This window comes from Epinephelus fuscoguttatus, linkage group LG16 (assembly GCF_011397635.1).
Source record: "Epinephelus fuscoguttatus linkage group LG16, E.fuscoguttatus.final_Chr_v1".
NCBI classification, from domain to species: domain Eukaryota; kingdom Metazoa; phylum Chordata; class Actinopteri; order Perciformes; family Serranidae; genus Epinephelus; species Epinephelus fuscoguttatus.
The window spans coordinates 21,524,685-21,538,964 of NC_064767.1; the positions used below are offsets into that span (position 1 = coordinate 21,524,685).

Sequence of the window (14,280 nt, forward strand, 5' to 3'; positions counted from 1 at the left end):
ACAATGCAAATGTAATGCTTGTGTTTCACTGCCCACTTCAAGCCGACGTAATGTGAGTTGCTACAGCTGACAGAGAAAATTACAAGCATCTATGCTCTTACATATGGGAACAGTGTAATGGTGTAATTTCATGCACATGTCTTTTTGACTCACAATCAATGCAGAAATCCACAAAGAATGAAATTACTATCAAAAATCCAAAGTCATTGTCTCACCAGTCTTTTCTGAGGAATGTTTTGAGATCATGTTCATTAGCAGCGCGGACATGCTTATAGTGCATTTGAAGAGCTTTGGAGAGCAACATGTGCATCTTTAGATATGGAAAAACATATTGTATTCATAAACAGGAAAAAAGGCTCAGAATTAATTTCTCTAAACAGCCTTCTCCCCTGTCTGCACATGCCTCTTGAGGATTCGGTTTTGATTTGGCTTTTAAAGCAAGCCAGAACTCAGCTCAAGTCTCAAGTGTGTGTGTGTGTGTGTGTGTGTGTGTTTGTGTGTTTGTGTGTGTGTACTTGTAGGTTCCAGGCTGATTTTGATAGGACTAAACATCCAAATTGACATTTGCTGTGGCATTAAGCTGCGTCTGGCAGCAAGTCATTATTTTTCTGCATTACATGAAACCAGAGACAGAAAACAAAGCTTTTTTGCTGTGCTCCCTATTTTCTCTTGGGAGGCGAAAATGATGGGGAATGTAGGAATAAATCAGCATTTCAGAACTGAGACTTTAACGTTGATGACAAGAATTGTTTTCACAAATCACCTGAATTTGTATTTGAGGGAGGAAGTGTAGGAGATGCAGATGCACAGCTGTAGGCTGCGTTCATTTTCCTCTCTGTACACAGAGGAATATTTTACAAAGCAGGCTTGAATGGATGCCGCGTAAGTTATGAATGTAACTTGTGCTTTCAGATGAACCTTGTTTAAGATGACTAAACCTGACTTATTCCCTTTCCTGAGTTTAGAACTTACTAGCAAAATTAAATATGTATTTTATAAATGTAGATTTAAATGTGTTCCTCTTTAAAAAAAATTCCTCTATTTAAAATTTGAAATGGAAAATCTTGAATTCAAAACCCTTATATTTTACAATTTAAGCAATGAGGTGCAATCTACGCCACGGTAGATCAAGTAGAAGACTTTGAGAACCCCTTTTTTACAGTGACGCGAAAAATAATCCCTTACAAAAAAAAAATTGCTTCAGATTTTTACATTTTTGGCCCTACCTCCCTTTTCCTGGCAACACTGCGAAAATAAATGTCAACATGGGAAATGTTAGTGGACCAATGTAGTTGGCAGTTGATTCATAACACAGCATTAAACGTGAAGGGCACAGGGTTTATGTTTGTGGTTTACCATCACTAACATTTTAAAACGTGTCTTCCTCCTCTCAACCTGCTTTTAATAACTTTGTTAAGTGAAACCGTTTTGCAATCTGAACACTTTCCAGGTCCTAAAAGCAGGTCTGTCTCATGAGTAACAACACTTTGCAGATCTTTCTTTAATGAGGATAATCAGTGTATTATGAATAAACTGCAGCTTAAAAGTAAAACAGAGCACAGTTTACAGCAGTACCAGGAGAGACTGTCATGCAAAGATTAGTATGACTCAGCAGATGTAGACTGTTGCTATTAGGTTGCCAATGGCTCACTGTTTGGGGCGGCATTTTCCCTCCCTTCTGCTATCTGCATGTTACCATTTTTTAAATCCCCTTTGCTACAGAAAACAGTAATCGGAGCTAAAAAACCTACACTCTGAAAATGGTAAGTTTTAACGAAGACTTGGAGCGTGGAAAAAAAACATGCCTGCTTTGTTCTTATGGTGAATTTTTTTAAAGATCTTCAACAAATTGAGCATAGTGTTAGTTCAGGCAGGACATGATGTCAAGCTCAGCTCACACCCCCAGCTACATCAGCTGATTGATTAAGGGAGTCAGCTGATAGGTCACACGATTCCTTTCTATGCAGCGAATTGGCGAATCTCATTCAGGGTGCCCTATTTAAACTGCTCTGGTCTGCCTACGGTTGTTGCTTCCTCCGCTGCTTCCTTTGCAACCTGCCTCCACTCCAGCTCCTCCTTTTCATGTTGTGTCTGACTTATCAATGTCATTTATGTTTGTCATTGGTGCTGCTCTGTTATGTTCCCATGTTTTTTCTTTTTTTGCTGCTGCTCTCTCTGCCTTAGGCTTTTAATGTAGGCGCATGGAAGGGCAGGAAGGTTTGTCCCCTCTGCCTCAGGCTTTTTCTTGTTTGCACGTGGAAGGGCAGAGAGGTGTGTTCTGGAAGAGGCTTTCTACATAGGCCCGAGGAAAGGCAGAGAGGCCCCAAAACAGAGCCATACTGCCAAATATAATACCGCAGATGGAAATAAAGTTTTCTTTGACTAAAGTGTTCCTGACTGGGGAAAAAAAACTTGTCAACGACCACGGTAAAGCTGCCTTTACCAGATAGGACAGTGTAGGCATGAAAGGCGAAGATGGGGGATGACACGCAGCAAAGGGCCTCAGGCTGGAATCAAACCTGTGGCTGCTGCAGCAAAGACATTGCTCTCATACATGGGTACGCCTACTCTACTTAAGCCACCACGCCCAATTGACTGTGGTTTGAACCGGTTGAGTGAGCTCCTCCAAAGCCAGATATAGTCAAGCCTCACCTACAAGGCACCAATTATCAAATTATGTTTTTCTTTTTTATCAGTAAAAGTTGAATCACATTGACATACGTCTGTTACAGTTTCTTTGTGGCATTCTCAGAGAATTAGCTATTTTGATGACAGTGCTCGCCTCCTCATGTGTTCCACCAAAACAAGTTAATCCCCAACACTGTTTTGCAAGGCCACGGTCGATGCATTACAGGCGTAGAACTGTCCAAGATGACTGTGATTGATTTAAAGAAACACAAACACACCAGAGCATTTTTCCCTAGCTGACTGATAATGCTCCCAGATCTTTCTCTTGCAATGACCCAGCCCTGTGACAGTAGGTTTGGCCATGTGAGACTATGTAAAGATACACCTGTCTTGTCAGCCTACAGTAACTTCCTAAAGGTGCAGCTACAAAGGAAAGTACTATTTCATTGGAAACTTCAGATGGGAGTCTGGTTCATGTGGGTGGTATATAAACCAGCAAACAGTGTTTGTGTGAGTGGGCCAGTGTACATAGACCTACGTGTACCTCAGCATTTGAGGGAATATGCAGAGCTGCAGAAATGAGGCATAACACTGACTGATGCTGCCGGCCTCTCTGCTTCACAGAACTGGCTTTTCTATCAGATAGACAGCTTGACAATATCCAGACCCCACTCTTTCCGCTGCACACAAATACACAAAGGCACGCAAACACACACAGGCACATACACACACATGCATGCACGCACTGTTTTCTGGGTTAGTTCTGCTTATTTCTGGCTGGACTGTTTGTAGGATAAAAGAGAAGTTTGTAGCTGAGTGAGTACAGTAAAGTCTGACCTCTTAGACAGGCTTTCATTGTGTTGTGTGTAATTGAGAATTTTGAGACCCACTTTAAAAAGTATTACAACACACTGTTAGAAACTGTCACTCTTAAAAAGAAACAGCAAACTGAATAATGATGTTGACTCGGAAATTATTCAATGTCAGTTGGATGAGCATCATTTATTTCTGGCTTGATACTAATAACAGAAGTTAAGGCATTTTCATGTTGGCTTGATTGATTGTCTACGTCTGTGTTTGTGAAACAGTCGATGATTTGTATTGTTCCCATTTGGCAGAGTAATTGTCCAATAACAATAAGTGCTGCTATTTTACCCTAAATTCACCATTTACCACAATATTTCATTAAATCCTGCCGTTTCTTCCCTTGAGTACTACACAGATGTGATCGCAACAACAACACACACACACACACACACACACAAAATGCAGTATGTGTGCATGTGCATGCACACACACATTCACAATGTCTTCGTAATGTCATTACTTTCGTCTGACTGAGATCACAGATTTGTAGCTTCAGGGCTTTCTAGTGTCTGCATAGGAGCCCCTTCATGTTTGGCCTTCGTGATCTGCAGATTTCCTGACACCAGGAGGGTGAATCTACCCGGCATCTTTTTCTCTTTGGATGAAAGCATATGATCCTCCGCTTTTGTCAGGCAATAAATGAGAGCCGGGCTATGCCGACCAGTAATGTTATACTTCCTCCTTGGGCGAGTAGCTGTTGTTAGTGTGTGCAGGCGAAACAGGACCTGGCCAACTGAGGATTAACCACCATTAAAAGTTTGGTTTGTCCTGTTTACCCTGACTGAGACAATTCATGGCTAACTGTAGCTTAAGTATGTACCAGCTCAGAGAGCTCAAAGAGACGTCTTCAAATGTGTTGTTTTGTCTAAGATATTCAGTTTACTAATATAATATGACAAAGAGAAGCAAAACCAAAAAAATGGAATGATTTACTTTCTTATCCACTGCCCACTTAGAAGAACTACCTCTGACTTCATCATCAGAAAGAAGAAAGCCAGCTGTGAGTACGTCTGCCGCTGCTTAAGTGGAATCAATAGTAAAATTCCCCAAGAACCAAACTGACACATAAACACGTGGACATTTATTTGATAGTACATGCTGCTCTTAGACCTGCCAGCGGAGAAACAATATTTTTAGCAGCTTGGGGCATCTCATGATGCCTTTATGATGTGTGTGCACGGCTGCTAGCTGTGTCTCGGAGCGAGGCTGGTTGCCTTCTGCTCAGATCTCAGGTGAGGAAAGGCCTGGAATCACTCATCTTGACAGCCACATCTGGCGTTACTTTCTCTGTCCTGTTGCCCTCAAATCTGCTCCTGCAAACAGACACCACTCTGATTTAACCACAGAGGGAAGGAGTTATGATAATAGCAATTATGATAATAACGTTATTGGTGGTTATTAATGAGATGGAGAACAGACAGTCTACTCAGGAGACATACGCTGTCGAAGAGTGCTGTGTGGAATAAAACCATTGTTACTGCTAGTATGGGTTTTTTTTTGTTTCCAGGCTTTGTCCTGCCGCTGCTCAAAAACCAATGAATGCCAGGTGCAACAAGCGATCTTTCTCTTCTCTCTATTTGCTCTGTGGATTATACATAACCACTGCTCTATTGGAAGTAAAGGCTTACAGTAAATGCTGAATAAAAAACCACATTTGCACTGGAGCGTGACTTAATAAGCATTGTTTAGTGTTCCAGCGTATTTTGACTCTGACTTAAAGCCAGACGTTTGTATCTCTCACATTCATTTATTAAATATTATAATATAAGAGAACCTCACACCTTTCACATGAATATAACAGCTCGATATGTATCCAAAAGAATCACCTCACATGCTCCCCACTGCTTTTGTCTTCATTCCACATGAGCTGGAGCGATCAGTTGGCAAGGTCGGCTGGTACCAAACCCACAGTTGAGGGCAAACTCTAGTCAGAACCAGACGGGTACACAGTCGTCATGTGTTTCCTGTTGAACCTGGGAAGCAAGGGTCGGATGTCAGGGTAATATTTACGTTAATGGAATGACTCCAAACAGATTAAATTTCAAAAACGCTTGAGCTTGAGGTATCCAAGAGCAGCCTGCAGTCGCACGTTAAAATGTAAACAAACACTTTTGGCACTCTCACCATATGCCAGCATCTGTGGTGAGGCTGTCTACTTTACTGCCCAGTGAGAACCGTGATTTGATGGAGACAGCAGACATAAATGTGAGTGAGTATTCAGCTGCACGGGAACAGAACGATCCTGTGCTCGCTGCTTTGAGGAGCGCATCACCACAGGAGTCCATGATGGGAAAATCAGTCTTTCTGGATTCTCACTGGATGTTGTTAAAGACAAAAACTCTGTTGTCATGTGCATAAATTGGACTCACATGCACAAACACAAAGTCAATACACATTACTGCTGAGAAACGTAATCTCCTTTTGCTAATTGTGTATGTTACAATTTACTGAGGTTGAAGACTAGAGAAGAGGCCACCCTTTTTTGAAGAGTCACATGAGAAGGAGCGTGTTTGTTTAAAAGGAGAAAACCAATGTTTTTCAAATGACATTTTGCTTTCATTGGGTGATCGACATTTTTTACTTGTTCTCAGCATTGAGAACCTGTAGAGTGCTTTATAACACAATATCCCCCTTGTTTTTAGCCAGACCAGTTGCGTGATGGCCAAATTGTTCCTATGACAGTACATTTGATTTCTGTTAATGTGCACAACATCACAATAACAGTAAAAATATGAGTTTTAATTGTTACTTAAAATTGAGAGCCTCCATTTACCACATCTGTTTATATTCTCTTCAGTTACACAACAACAAGATGGATAGATAGAGCTTTATTTGTTATTATTTCAAGATAATGACATTACAGAGCTCTTCTAGTGCACAGGGCTTGTAGCAAAATAAGAGTAAAAGAAGACATATAAAGCAAAGAGTCATCAATTAAAACAAAAAAGGGGTGGATAAATATTAATTAAAACATTAATAAATACAAACAGTTACAGCAACATGATCAATTCTACCAGGATGTACTGTGAATTTGTGGCACAGAGCCTTTACTTTGAAGTGCCGTTCCCTGCTGTAGAGTGAGCGACCAACGTAAAGCTATATGACAGAGAAAGCCAACTAGCTCTATGACGTGGCCAAACAAGTATGACGCTGAATACATTGAACTGTGTGGACCTTGAACAAATGACTAAGGAGAAATCTTGACCCCATGGCTGGACCAGTTGGGAATCAGTGGGATAAAGGTAAAAGCTGTATTGTTTATTGTACCACAGCTCAGGGAAAGAAGCTGTTTTTCATCCCTGAAGTTTGAGCTGCAATATTCCCGCATCTCCTGCCAGGCAGCAAGAGGTTGAGGAAGTGGTCGCTGGGGTGTAATGGATCTTTAATGATGTAGTGAGCTTGCTGCAGGCGTTGTGAGGTGTAGGTTAAACCGGACATAGCTGCAAATATAGGTAGATAAGGAACCGGGAGCGCCACATATGTATGCATTCATACTGTAGGTTGTAGAGCTAACATGCAAATCAGCAGATCAATGAGTTCCACATGGTCTCCGTCATGTGGGCATGTGATTCCAGGTGCATGAAAAGAATCAAAGTTACAACTGCTTTGTGGGTTTCTCCCAGCCAGGTCTTTAGACAAACTGTACAACTTTGCCGACTGTGCGGGTCTGCACCTGATCCTGGGGCTCAACTCGCTGCACAGAAACCCAGACAACTCCTGGAACACCTCCTCCACCCTGAGCCTCCTCAAGTACGGTGCTGGAAAGAAGTACAACATCTCCTGGGAGCTGGGCAACGGTCAGTACAACACACACCACGTATTAGATTACATGATAGACTACAGTCTGTAATAAAAATGAAGTTCTGTCATGGTGGTCTTTGTTCCTGCAGCTTACTGGAAACCCTTAGATTCAGAAACGTCGAATGAATACAAGCTCTAACAAAAGCAACATCATTTCAGTGAAAGACAAGTGAAAACTTTTAATGAAGGGTTGGTCCAATAAGGAGTTTTTTCTCCACTAAAACTGTGCTATGAGAAAGCACATTTTGTTCATTAAACATTTCCTGAATACAACTGCTTTGATAGAGACGTTATTGATGCCCTGAGCTGTCAGTGAGAGCCCAGCAGATTAAGGGTTAAGGCGAGGGTTCATTCAGGGATGAGAGGAACTGCTAGTCCTCATGTCATCCTAACCATCTGTGTTCCTGGGGTGCTGCACTGCACACAGAGCCCTGTGTTTCCCTGCTGCACATCACTTCATATTTTCATTTCATTTCATCTGCAATAAAGCTCACAGTGGAAACTTTAATTTTATCCTAAGCCTAAAAGTACCATGGAAGCTCCATTGATTGAACCATTTGAGGACTTGAACCGTAGCAAAAGTGATCATTTCAAGCAAATCACGCAGACACTGCAGGCACAGAGCAAATTAAATGAAAAGGTGATCCTTTAAAATTTGCTCGTAATATCCTCATTATAGTTTTCAGGAATGCAGCCCAGACACAGCTACTCAAAACAGACATGCTGAAAGTTTTATTTTAGAGCTCTACACAACCTGCTGCCGATAAAATTCAAATGGTCTTTAGTAGGGTAGTTAAAGAGCGGCAGCCCTGCAAAAGTTTTGTTTCCCTCCATTTGGGGAAAGTAGCTCCCTCGCTCTCCTTGTTTTACTGAGTCTGCAAGGCCACCCTGTGCGCCTGGACCATTCGCCTGACACTGAGTCCATCTGTCTGTATTACTGCGAATTGCCCAATTATCCCTTTTTCTACTGGCTGTTGGATACTCTCTAGGAGAGCAAGATCAGACTACAACAACAACAATATTCCCCTCCACCTCCCCACTGTTGCTTGTATAAACTCTATCTCTCTGGCTCAGTGTACTGCATCTCCTCTTCCCAGAGCCTAATGCCTACCGCAGCATGGTGGGTCGCGCGGTCAACAGCACCCAGTTGGCTCAGGACTACACCAAGCTGAGGACCCTGCTGCAGTCTGTGCGCTACTACCACCGAGCTCACCTCTACGGCCCCAATGCAGGACGACCCCGGAAGAATGCCATCCAGCTGCTGGATGGGTGAGTCAGCAATAAAACATTGATTGGGCAGGATTCCTGTCCTTGTTAGGGAAAAAAGGGGGAAGGTGGTGGAAAGTTATGCTGCAGCGGTTTGTGACTTTTACTGAGCTTTACTGTGTTTAACGCGCGCACACATACACACACACACTGCAAAAGTGTTCAGTGTTTATGGATTTCCACTCTGCAGTTCTAGCGTCTCAGCTCCAGTTATACCGTGTCAACCTAAATAAAGTGTCATCTGATTGATAACGTGACGGCACAATGTCCCACCTGCTGGTTTTACCCAGAAGCTCCACAAGCTTCGGTCTGAATCTTATCTAACAGCCCTCGCTCAACTGCAGCCTGTCCCCTCCTCAGATTGTAGTGTCATACTTTGTAGTCATACCTTTACTGCAAAAAACGAACCCAACCAATCAAACTAACAAACGAAAACATATGTGCAGCTCTGTATTGTGCTACAGTAGTAGTGACCTACAAGTCAGTAATACATCACAGTTTACCTTCTTTAAAGGCATACACATACATTTTCAGGTTAAAACATTATCTTCTGGGCAACAGACTCTATTCAGGTCAATGTGAATACCAACTAACTATTTCTTGGTGTAGACTGTTTTGGTGCGAGTTGCCAAGTGTTAATTGAGTGTCCAACACTGAATGTAGGTATGCAGGCTGCTTTTGGATGTTACTGCCTGTCTTCATATGTTAAAACTCTTTAGGCAAAAAATGCCTCCTCAGCTCTGTTGACCAAATAGATGACATCATCTCTTAAAAACATATTCATCACTTTCGAATAAGTTAAGCCCTTTTGAGCATTTCTGTCTGTTGAAATGGAAACAAACCAAAGGAAATGGATGCATCAGTGGCCCCGTACAACAAACACAGACTGGAAATCAAACATAAATGGATATACACAACTCTGTCAGTGTTGGAAAATCCAAATAAAGCGTGACCTTAGGAGAGAGGTTTTCTTTTTCTGAATTAGAGAATACCTCAGTGCTATCAAGAATTTATGATTTTATCATAAAATCTGGTAACACTTAAAAAGCTACAGCTGGTAATTTTTATGAAAATAACCATATTCTGAAAGAAGTACATGAGACAGATAATCTGTGAAAAATATGATGTCCCTTCCTTCTTTCACTGCCTTTTGCGTCCGCTAGAATTGATCGCAGTGCGCCCAAAACAACCAATCAGAGCTGTGGTGTCTCTAATACAGCTGTCAATCATGTCAGTCACTACTCACGAACTGCAGTCAGACTGTCAAACTAGGCAGCGCTGCTCAAATACAAATCAAGATTGTGTTACTTCATTGCCTATTTCTCACCTCAAATATTTTCAGAAACATTTTTAAGCGTACTGTTTAGCTGTAAAAATAGAATGTTTTTGGTTTGGCCAGTGGGCAGTATTTTGTTTCAGCTCATCTGTTTCCAATGTGGCAGCTAGGTCACACACTTTCTCATTTTACAGCTAAACAGTACACTAAAATATGTGTCTGAAAACATGTGAGGTGACAAATAAGCAGTGCAGTAACATAATAGTGATTCATATTTGATCAGTGCTGCTTAGTTTGACAGTTTGACCAAAGTTCATGACCAGTGACTGACAGCTGTTTTTGAGAGTTCTTGGCTCTGATTGGCTGTTTTTGTTTGTGTATAGTAAGGCCATTAGAGGCACTACAAGGTTATACAGTGGGCAGAGGAATAGGTTTTTTTCCCCACAGATTATATGTCTCATTTACTGCTGTGTGAATACAGTGGCAGTTTCAGCAAATATGGCAAAAATCTACTTTGTATGAAAGTTACCAACTTTAACTCCCAACTTTGGCATTTATAAGCAGCATAAAATATGTAATAAATGCTTTATAACCAGCATTTAGTATGTAATATAGCATTTATAAGCACTTATTCATGTGTTTGTCAACAACAATAACTCCCCTGGATAAAGCTGGGGTCTGAACAGATAACGAATGACAACACAGTAAAACAGAGTTTTAATAATATGAAATATATTTTAATAGGACAATTATAGTTGTTGAAAAATATTTTACATTAAGAAATATTTCAAAAATGTCATATCTGCTTACAACTACATTATAGTGTGTTATTTAACATTGAGTTAAATACTACATACTGTAGTGGGCATTACCATACAAGTCAATGTAAAGATCGATTGCCTCGTGCGGATGTTCAGTGTGTAATAATTTAATGAAAGCTTTGCATACATACATAACAATATTGCTAATATTTTGTCCATAAGGTCTAATAGGTTTGAGCATAGCCATGGGTGAAAAATACAAAACAAACACTGCTATACTTGACATGACTATTGAGTTAGAGATGGTAACCATCAACATTACATTTTCTGTTCTGTGTGGCTGACAGGAAGCTTTAATCAAAGCTGTACTTGTCTGTTGCCAGATACACAGATTACAAGATAGTTAGAAGTGTTGGAGGTGGATTGTATAGCCCTGGCTTAAATCGGCATTGAATAAATAAACAGGGAACAGCATTCCTTTGAGCCAGAAGAGTTCATTAAGTTAAACCTTTGTGCACTAAAATTGTGTGTGCCTATGCAGGTGCATGTGCAGATATAAATACACAGGAACAGTTTAATGTCTCAGTATATCTCAGCTTGAATCTGTCTCCAGCTCCTCTCTGCAACCACACACATTTTGACAGGTAGTTGGAAGACACAGGAGAAAGAATAATTTGATATGGGTCTCCCTCCTCTATGCACTTGAGCTACTTACATCAGTGAAACCATTAGGGACTGCTGTTTATCTCACTGAGTACTCACAGTTCAAATTTACTCAGAAATAAAAGGTGTGTGTAGTGTTTGGTTCAGACTGATTGATGGGCAGTGGACTCACGGGAAAGGGAGGATGTAGAAGATGAGTGGTGAGAAGAGGAGGAGGAGTGAGAGGATGAAGAGGAGAGAGCCGGAGTATCCGCAGGTCATGGGTGACACATTTAACGACGGGGTGCTTCTTGTGTGTTTGACACTGTTACGAGGGGGTGGCTCTTGTGTTTGACAGCCCAACCACTCTAGTGCTCTCAGGAAATAAGATGAATTAGACACTGAGCTGCTCAACAGTCCAAATATCAGAGCCGGACAGACTAAACAAGCCGAGCGGTGAAAGTTTAGAGGCACACACATTTGGGTATGTCTGACAAGCTGTTAGCCCCAAATATGGAGAGATTTGGGTCAGGTAGACCAGGAAACACACACACACACACACATACACAGAGATGCACAAGCTCAGGAGGTGGAGGGGAGACAGGGGGAGGGACTGTGTATGTGCGGAGTTGGTAATTGTGTACAGGAGCTTGTATTTAACTAACTGAAAGCAATCTGCAGAGGCTGCAGGAGCAGTGAAAACACTTTAACTGCTGTTTACTGTTTTACAAAACTAGCAGGACGTTAAACTGATTTCTGTCTCTAATTTTTGTAGTTTGCAGTTTTACCATGTTATCTACAACACTTAGTGTGGAGTAGATTAAAGGAACAGTTCACCTCAAAATAAAAACTACATGTTTTTCTCCTAAATATCAATCTAGATTGTTGTGGTTTGAGTTGCAGAGTGTTGGAGATATCAGTCGTAGAGATGTGCTTTCTTTCCTATATAATGGAACTAGATGGCACTCAACTTGTGGTGTTAAAAATGCCTAACGCCTGGGCCACACCGCCCGCGGAAGCACTGCGAATAGCCTCGAAGCGAAGCCAGTTTCCTTTCGGCGGCCACGTTAACCGATTGTGTCATCCACGCAGCTCCACGGCCGGCCCTGCAGCGATCATTTCGGCGTCTGGACTATTTTCTGTGCGAGCTGCGAGCAAATGTGTCAAGCCGGGCAGGAAGTCAAACAAAGGAGCGTCAACAGCATCCGGTCAATTTTCAGAATAAAACAATTTCAAAATAAAACACCCCGTTTGACAAATGCAATGCATATATATATGTGTGTGTGTGTGTGTGTATATATACATATACTCATTACTAAGAACTCGACATACATGTACAGTTGTTAGGAAAACATGGCGTGTAATTTTATGAGGTTATTTACTTACCCATGATGGAAAAACAGCCCCAAATGTGACGGAGACCGCAGTTGGGATCATAAGCGCTTGTTGACCAGCGTGGAGAAATGCGTGTCTGATGTTTCTGGAAATGCTCTGGCTCGCGCAAGAATTTCGGTGCGCTGGAGTTTGCAGCACTTCGTTGGCAGTGTGGCCTTGGCGTCGAAAATACATTTGGAAAACTGAACAGCAGTAGCTCCTTCCAGAAATTATGACCCAGTTAACTCAAGATAATTCAAAGACCTTGTTGTGAGCGGTTTCATGTAGGAACTATTTTCTTACTGCCTAACCACACCCACAAGCATAAGAGGTGTGCATGTACTCATACTCAATATGTTGAAAGAGAGAGAGACAGAGAGAGAGAGAGACCGGTGTATTATAGAAGCCTAACTAGGGGCTGGTACAAGGCAAGCCTAAGCCGGCTCTAACTATAAGCTTTATCTAAGAGGAAAGTCTTAAGTCTACTCTTAATTGTGGAGACGGTGCCTGCTCCCAGACTGCAAGAGGAAGATGATTCCACAGGAGAGGAGCCTGATAGCTAAAGGCTCTGGCTCCTGATCTACTTTTGGAGACTTTAGGGACCACGAGTAACCCTGCATTCTCAGAGCGCAGAGTTCTGGTGGGATAATATGGCACTATGAGCTCTCTAAGATATGACGGAGCCTGACCATTTAGAGCTTTATAAGTTAACAGTAGGATTTTAAATTCAATTCTGGACGTTTATATAACTGTTGTCAGAACCTCAACTCTTTTTTAAAAAGGACATTGTTGTAAATTCACTTTTGCTTTCCACATAATCTGGGGTGAAACAAGGATATACAAACTGTATTGTCTGCCTGCCTTTCTAAACGGGTCTTGCAATATTTCCATGTCCCTGGGTCTCAGCAGTAGAGTTGGTGGATAAAATGTTATTGTAATATTAATGCCCATAACTTTTCTGTAAAGAATCATGCTCATGTTTGATGAAAAAGTGCCTATCAGGTCAAGACATCTCTGTTTTTCTGACTTTCAGGTTCATGAAGAATGCTGGCTCTGTCGTAGATGCAGTTACGTGGCAACAGTAGGTATTTTACCCTTTTTTTCTATTTTATTATTTTGTCCATAGAAAACCACAGAGTTAATCTGCTGTCCTCTAAAACTGTACACCACTCATTTAACTAACCATAAATCTGTGAGCACAGGCCATGTTGTGTTGTTGCACAGCACATTTGACACATTCCGGTGTGCAGTAGCCAGTGATAACCAGTATTGACACTGTTACTGAGAGAGACTGATGCATAATGTGGAGAGCTGTGTTTATCCTGTAAGTGGAACAACAGGAAAAGAGCCTGAGAGAGTGTGTGTGTGTTAAATTAGTAACACCTGCCATTTGTCTATTGCACATCCTGTAGGAATGCATACAGACATATCAATGGTTTGATCTTTTCCCCCCACGTTTAATCTGTGTTTCTTTACACATATGTTCGACTTGTACACAGAGACATACCCACTGTAACCTCAAACGAGCCCTGTGCGACTGAGCCAGTGGTCATCCAGGTGAAGGTCAGGTCTAATTAGGAGAAATTAGAAGAAACGGAAGGAGGCAGGGCTGTCAGTAAGGCTTAGGAAAACACCACCCACACTGTTAAAATCAAACCATATGCT

General features: G+C 41.6%; 1 protein-coding gene across 1 annotated transcript in view; it reads left to right on the forward strand.

Moving 5' to 3' along the window:
* The window catches only part of hpse2 (heparanase 2), a 78,195-nt gene that overhangs the window by 37,309 nt on the left and 26,606 nt on the right, over nucleotides 1–14,280 (forward strand). Inside the window, exons 4-6 of the mRNA XM_049600869.1 lie at nucleotides 7,119–7,292; nucleotides 8,394–8,565; nucleotides 13,649–13,696. Of these exons, the coding sequence (XP_049456826.1) occupies nucleotides 7,119–7,292; nucleotides 8,394–8,565; nucleotides 13,649–13,696 (394 nt within the window). The remainder of the gene's footprint in view (nucleotides 1–7,118; nucleotides 7,293–8,393; nucleotides 8,566–13,648; nucleotides 13,697–14,280) is intronic.